General features: G+C 40.9%; 1 protein-coding gene across 3 annotated transcripts; it reads right to left on the minus strand.

Annotated features, from left to right (window-relative positions):
* Positions 1-454: 454 nt before the first annotated feature.
* On the minus strand, positions 455-5,517 carry LOC123966173 (multiple inositol polyphosphate phosphatase 1-like). 3 transcript variants are annotated; one of them, XR_006823913.1, is made up of 7 exons: positions 4,728-5,517; positions 4,449-4,643; positions 3,982-4,079; positions 2,757-2,887; positions 2,108-2,560; positions 716-817; positions 455-550 (listed from the first exon to the last, which is right to left on the minus strand). XR_006823913.1 is itself a non-coding variant. In XM_046042377.1 (5 exons), the coding sequence occupies exons 1-5, from the start codon at positions 5,305-5,307 to the stop codon at positions 2,176-2,178; spliced, it is 1,215 nt and encodes a 404-aa protein (XP_045898333.1). In that variant the 5' UTR covers positions 5,308-5,517; the 3' UTR covers positions 1,961-2,175. The 3 variants fall into 3 exon arrangements, 2 of the variants coding, with proteins under 2 accessions (XP_045898333.1, XP_045898332.1); XM_046042377.1 differs by lacking the exons at positions 455-550; positions 716-817 and having other exon boundaries at positions 1,961-2,560; positions 4,902-5,517; XM_046042376.1 differs by lacking the exons at positions 455-550; positions 716-817 and having other exon boundaries at positions 1,961-2,560.
* Positions 5,518-6,091: the final 574 nt, after the last annotated feature.

Below are 6,091 nucleotides of genomic sequence, written 5' to 3' on the forward strand. Positions count from 1 at the left end.
CTAATCATTTCCAATTTTCAAGGTGGCGCTAGCGAGTCATTTTGCCACGCCCATGTGCGAAACTTGTAGAATACGAAATTTTTCACCGGTTCTGACATGTTTGCAAATTTTGGTGAGTTTTCGAGTATGTTTAGGCCATGTCATTTGGGCCTACTTTGCAGAAAAAAAAAAAAAAAAAAAAAAAAAAAAAAAAAAAAAAAAAAAAAAAATATAATCCGAGCAGATTCAATAGGGACCTCGCACGGTCGTGCTCGGGCCCTAAATATAATCCGAGCAGATTCAATAGGGACCTCGCACGGTCGTGCTCGGGCCCTAAAAAAAAATATAATCCGAGCAAATTCAATAGGGACCTCACACGGTCGTGCTCGGGCCCTAAAAAAAATATAATCCGAGCAAATTCAATAGGGACCTCACACGGTCGTGCTCGGGCCCTAATTATGAACATTTGGAGAAAAGCAATACAGGGCTAAAAGTTATGATGTGTACATGTTACCTTTGTTCAAGGCCCTGAATTTCTGTGGCTTCTGGAATGACATCAAGATTCTCATCTCTGTAAAGAATAACCAGAGCAAGTTGTGTAAATCCCACATATGCGCATTCAACAGTAGATATAGACCAAAAATAAAATAACACACTATTACACACTAATCATAAAGTTCATGTTTCTAATCAAAGCTATTAGGACAAAATTAATATATTGTTATGCATGACTTACCGGTCTGTTCCACTAGAAGCACCAATGCTAGACAATGCTGGAGCTGGGACTTGCAAAGTTTTTCTCTTCAAGGGAGTCGATGTTGCAGGACCTGTCTCGTAGCTGGAGAAACAGCAGCAGCCTCAATAAATGAAGTGCTACATGACTATAATACATTACTGTACTGTAATCCACAATGTGTTACATCTTTGTAGGGTTTGCTCATCTTGCCTAATAAATTGAACATCCCAAAAACTATCACATCTAGTGCAAGTATGATCACCGACAGACAACATGGAAAACGTAAGCCAAGAGTGTGTAAAAATGTCCCTGTTTCTGTACCACAGCCCATTATAAAACACATCATGGGTAGGTTTACAAAGCCATAGTCAGGTGAGGATCAAGGGTGCTCTACAATATATTATAACACAAATAAGTACTGAGTGCCATAATTTGAGCTTGTGGTAACCTTTGTATGCACCCTAGAAGCAATACAAACAAATACGTTGTTTCTAATGTAAATTCTGACAATAAGCATAATTAGTCACTTGATAAGCACGCAGTGTTTTTATCGTAATGCTGTGTTTAAACATTTAGCTTGCTAATCTGAGCCACCATGCTCCATGCAATGTTACGGTTTTTCAGCTAATTGTAATCATCAGCTGATTGTCTCACAAACACAAAAGACACGTTTCTGTTTACTAAACGAAGCCGAAGCGCTGGAGAACAACCTTCGAAATAACAACCCAACTAATGTTACATATTTCTTCTAATAGGGTAGTAAAACTTTAGCTGGCTAATATGAGCTGTTATGCTGTAGGCTAACTTGCTGTTTTGCGGTCAAGAATACTAATCAGCTAATTCTCACGAACGTAACCGGCACATTTATCCCCACATAGCGAAGCCATAACAGTGTTACCGAAGACTTTTCTCAAATTGGTGCCGTTTTGTGTTAAATAGTTGATAATTTTCTTTTTTAGAAAAGACGTTTAGAGGGGAAGTCTGCAACCTCAGGTAAAAGTTATTCCTAGTAAAACAAAATCCAGATACTATTGCATATTGATATATGTTCATATAAACCACATTTTCCCAGCCACAATGAAACATTGTTGGCAGCTCCAGACAAATCAAAAGTCAATAGTTTTCCTACTAAGAAAGTTATTAATAACTGATTAGATGGTTTTCTATATTATAGTTCTTTCTATTGATTTGCCATAACTATGGAAAGAAAGTAAACTCTCAGTAAAAAAACTAAACAACCACACATTTAGTAATAACTTAATCTTTATTTAAAGTGTTTATTGCAGTAAGCAGGAAAGTGATCAAAGTAAGACATTCATCTTTAACATTTCCAAAACAGAACAATTACAAAATTGCTTATTCACATTTTCATGGTGGGAGCATATTTATTACCTTCTGCTAATAAAGGAGAACCAAGCTGCTATGACTCCAGAACCATCTCCAGAATCTGCCCTGTCTGTCTAAACTTCAGCAGGATGCTTGAACAGCTGACACTCAGTCTCAAAGTCACAGCCTTTGAGTAGATCACTGTAGTGCCCTCTGACGTCTTGATAGAGCGGTATGGAAGCCCGCTGGTCAGTTAAACCGGGGAAAGTCACAGGCTTCTCGTTGAGCAGCGGCTGCAGCCTCAGGTCGCCTCCCCCGCAGTCGTATAGCACCAGGAGTAAGTTGGCTGCATAGGGTAACATGTGGCTGGTGCGGAAGGAGCGTTTGGCCTGTGTGGCGTAGTTGGTGGAAGTCAGGGTAACGTTGTCCTTGAAGAAGCCCAGGAGGGTAAGCAGCGGCAGGAGGGTGTCTGCATGGCCAACCTGGACTGTCACGGCTTCAGTCACCTGCTGGCCTGAGCTGACATGCAGGACAAGTGGAGTTCAGAATATAACCTAGACTTAGGACATTTAACCTTTGACAACAGCAAGACAACCAAGACTGGAGGACAAGCAGATAAAATTAATGATGTAGGTGTTTTTTTAATTGAAGGTTTTCATCAAGGTCTTCAGCAAGTTCGTTCGAATGGACTGCAGGTAATTTAAAGTCCACCTACTTGATTTCGCTGGCTGCCTTGTCCAGTCGACTAAACACATCATGGAAGAGAGCGCAGCTCGACTTGCTGTTAATATCATAACCATAGCCTCTTTTCCAGAATTCCCTCAGGTCACTTGCATACTCCATAACCTGTTTATACAGATAGTTCAAAGGTGGCCTGTATGTGGGTGAGCTTTACACTTTTAAAAGAGGAATATCCTAAGATAGCAATCTGAGATCAGCACATACAGTAACACAAAACACTCTTATACATACAATGCCGAAGGGTTTGAATAAATGGTTTGAGAGAAGGTAATGCATTGGCATTTTATGTTTTTCCTGGAGAAATGCCACTGGTAAATATTCATATTCCTCTTTCCTTTCTTGGAAACAAGCAATAGGCTATATAGGGTTCTGAGAACCTCCGACCTAGATTAGATAGAGCTGTTTGTTTGCGTTGTCCTGTTTGTGTTGGATTCAATAGTTGGTTGAGTATCTGTATGTCCCTGTGGCCCCGGTTGACCCAAGTGCTCCTCTGGCCGCCCCGGTCTCTAGAAGCGCCTCTCTGTTGAGACATTATGGCAAAATAAACTCTAAACCTAATCACAAAGACTTACACTAACCCCGTGCTTGTTTTTACCTCCTGCATCTGTGTTTCTGTTTCTCCCTTTGTAAATTCCAAGGAGACTTGCTTGTGATAAATTGTAAAAATATTTGCTTATGTAGAAAAAACTCGTGATGAAGAGCTCTATAAATAAATGTGCTGCTTATGTTGCAGAGTATAGACAATTTGCAATGTATTGCTGTTTCAGCAGTGTCACAGAAGACATTTTAACATGTCACAGTAGGAAAAGCAGAGATGTAATAAATTAATGACAGATTTATTCAATTTAGCTACTTCTGTTTCAGGGTCCTGGTGTTGTGCATGCTGGCCCACTGTCACACTGTCATGGCTTAATGGGACACTTGAAAAGAACAGAGCCACAGTTAATTTTGTTAGTAACACCTGTGCTTTTTCTATCATACCTGTGAAAAAGACCTACTGTACAATCCCATTTGTTCTCACTGTAATAAATGACTCCATAAATAAATGAACTTCCAACAAGCAGTTTGGGTTTCTGACCCACAAATATCTCCTGGCAGACTGTAGTCATCCTCATAAACATCATAGCTGAATTAAGGAAAGCATTTGATGCCGCTGCCACATTAAATCTACACACAGTTGACCACTATTTGCTCCTTACCTTTGCACCCTCCTCATCAAAGAGCTGACACCAGGGGGAGTTCGCCGCCTTGATTGCAAATTCATAAGCACACAAGTAAAATGCAGCCTGAGTCATATCTGCAGGAGAGGATGCAGGTTGGTATAAAATGTTTAGTGGTGAAATAACACATGAAATGCAGCACATTACACTAGTAAATAAATGACAATGTCCACTTTAAGTGGTGCAGAGGCCTTACTACTCCCACATTAGAAAATAGCTCCACCCAGTGGATATATAATAGCTGATATAAAGTATCTAATCTAATCAATATGCATGAGCCTTTAGTCTGTTTCAGGCGGAGATACAGATTTGATAGTGTAAATTTACAATGCTTGGATTAACAGCAAATTTACTCAAGAATCTGGAATTTCTCTTTTGATTTTTAGGACAATAATCTTGATCTGTCATTTAAGAAACCCAGTGTATGAGTCCACTGCAGCTATGACCATGTGTGATGAGACTGTACGGCACTCTGAGACGGTCTGCGATCTTCTCTTGGACCCTCCTCATCTCTGGCCCCTGTTTGAACTTGTCGACTTCAGACAGAGCTGAGGGGTTGTTATCAACTTCCTGCACAAACCTGGTGCACTGGTCAAAAAACCTCATGAGAGCATCATTCACTGCGTAGTCAAACTCCATATCTGGGTAGGGGAAAAAGGGTTAAACTGAAAATGCATGAAAGTGGTAAATCATCATAACAGTGCATCATCTCATCATAGTGATACCTGTAATAGCCCACAGCTCTGTCAGTCCTGCCTTGAAGGACAGTGTGCTGTTGACACACCTGTGCTTTGAGCTGGTTATGAATTTGAAGAAACCACCTCGGAGCTTCTCCTCCGAAATCAGCGAGGGGAACAGCTTTGAAAGCCTGATGGCCAGATGCTTGAGATCGTTCACACCTTTTTGGACGAGTCGGCCATCCATGTCCTCGGTGTACCACATCCTCCACTGGGTCTGGATCTCACGCAGCCAGCTCTCTTCGCCTGAGGCATTGTGCAGGACGATGTTGTAGAGCTGCTGCATCCCTTTGATGTTTTTGGTCGTCGGGTACCTTGTGCCGTGTCTTATTATCACAGTCAGATGAATTTCTTGACATTGTGCAGATGGAGGCTGCAAAATAGATCTATTTACAGCAAGTATGTCCTCTCTGAGATACGGGTTCACTTCCTCATACCTCCCTTTTGTGTTGAAATATTTGGCGATTGCTGGTATACCCGGATTGTCCTCAGGATTCACATAAGTAAGTAAACAGCAGGAGATGATGAGGAAATGAAAAACAATGAACTTCCAAAGAAAAATCAGCATGGTGCAGTCAAGAAGAGGCTTGAAAAGCTTTTCCAAACCCAAGACTTCTGTGTGACGGCATCAAAAATAGGACTGAGCAGAGTCCAGTCTAGTTTGTTTACCGCAATTTCCTCACAGCAGCGTATCCTAAAAGTTGTAAATACAGTCCCCTCCAAAAGTATTGGAACGGTAAGGCAAATTCCTTTGTTTTTGTTGTTCACTGAAGACATTTGGGTTTAAGATCAAAAGATGAGTATGAGACAAGAGTTCAGAATTTCAGCTTTTATTTCCTGGTATTCACATCTAGATGTGTTAAACAACTAAGGACATATCACTGTTTGTATTAGACCACAGCGTTCTTAGGGGAGCAAAAGTAATGGAAGAAATAATCTTAAAGTAAATAACATTTAATATTTGGTGGCATAACCCTTGCTTGCAATAACTGCCTCAAGCCTGCGACCCATCGACCAAACTGTTGCATTCTTCATTTGTGATGCGATTCCAGGCTTTTACAGCAGCTTCATTCAGTTCTTGTTTGTTTCGGGGTGTTTCTCCCTTCAGTCTCCTCTTAAGGAGTTGAAATGCAGCTCTATTGGGTTAAGGTCAGGTGATTGACTTGGCCAGTCTAAAACCTTCCACTTTTTCCCCCCTGATGAAGTCCTTTGTTTTGTTGGCAGTGTGCTTTGGGTCATTGTCCTGCTGCATGATAAACTTCCTCCCGATTAGTTTCAATGCATTTCTCTGTAAATTGGCAGACAAAGTGTTTCTGTCCACTTCTGAATTCATTCTGCTGCTACCATCATCA

The sequence above is a fragment of the Micropterus dolomieu genome, unplaced genomic scaffold, assembly GCF_021292245.1.
Source record: "Micropterus dolomieu isolate WLL.071019.BEF.003 ecotype Adirondacks unplaced genomic scaffold, ASM2129224v1 contig_12845, whole genome shotgun sequence".
In the NCBI taxonomy this organism is placed as follows: Eukaryota; Metazoa; Chordata; class Actinopteri; order Centrarchiformes; family Centrarchidae; genus Micropterus; species Micropterus dolomieu.

What these genes read in the sequence shown, in the direction of transcription:
- LOC123966173 (XM_046042376.1), bottom strand. Translation starts at nt 5,307, where the DNA reads ATGCTGATTTTTCTTTGGAAGTTCATTGTTTTTCATTTCCTCATCATC. An exon ending in AGAGCTGTGGGCTATTACAG is followed by an intron (nt 4,644 to 4,727) that starts GTATCACTATGA and finishes TCCCCTACCCAG; the next exon opens with ATATGGAGTTTGACTACGCA. An exon ending in TTGATGAGGAGGGTGCAAAG is followed by an intron (nt 2,888 to 3,981) that starts GTAAGGAGCAAA and finishes CTGTATAAACAG; the next exon opens with GTTATGGAGTATGCAAGTGA.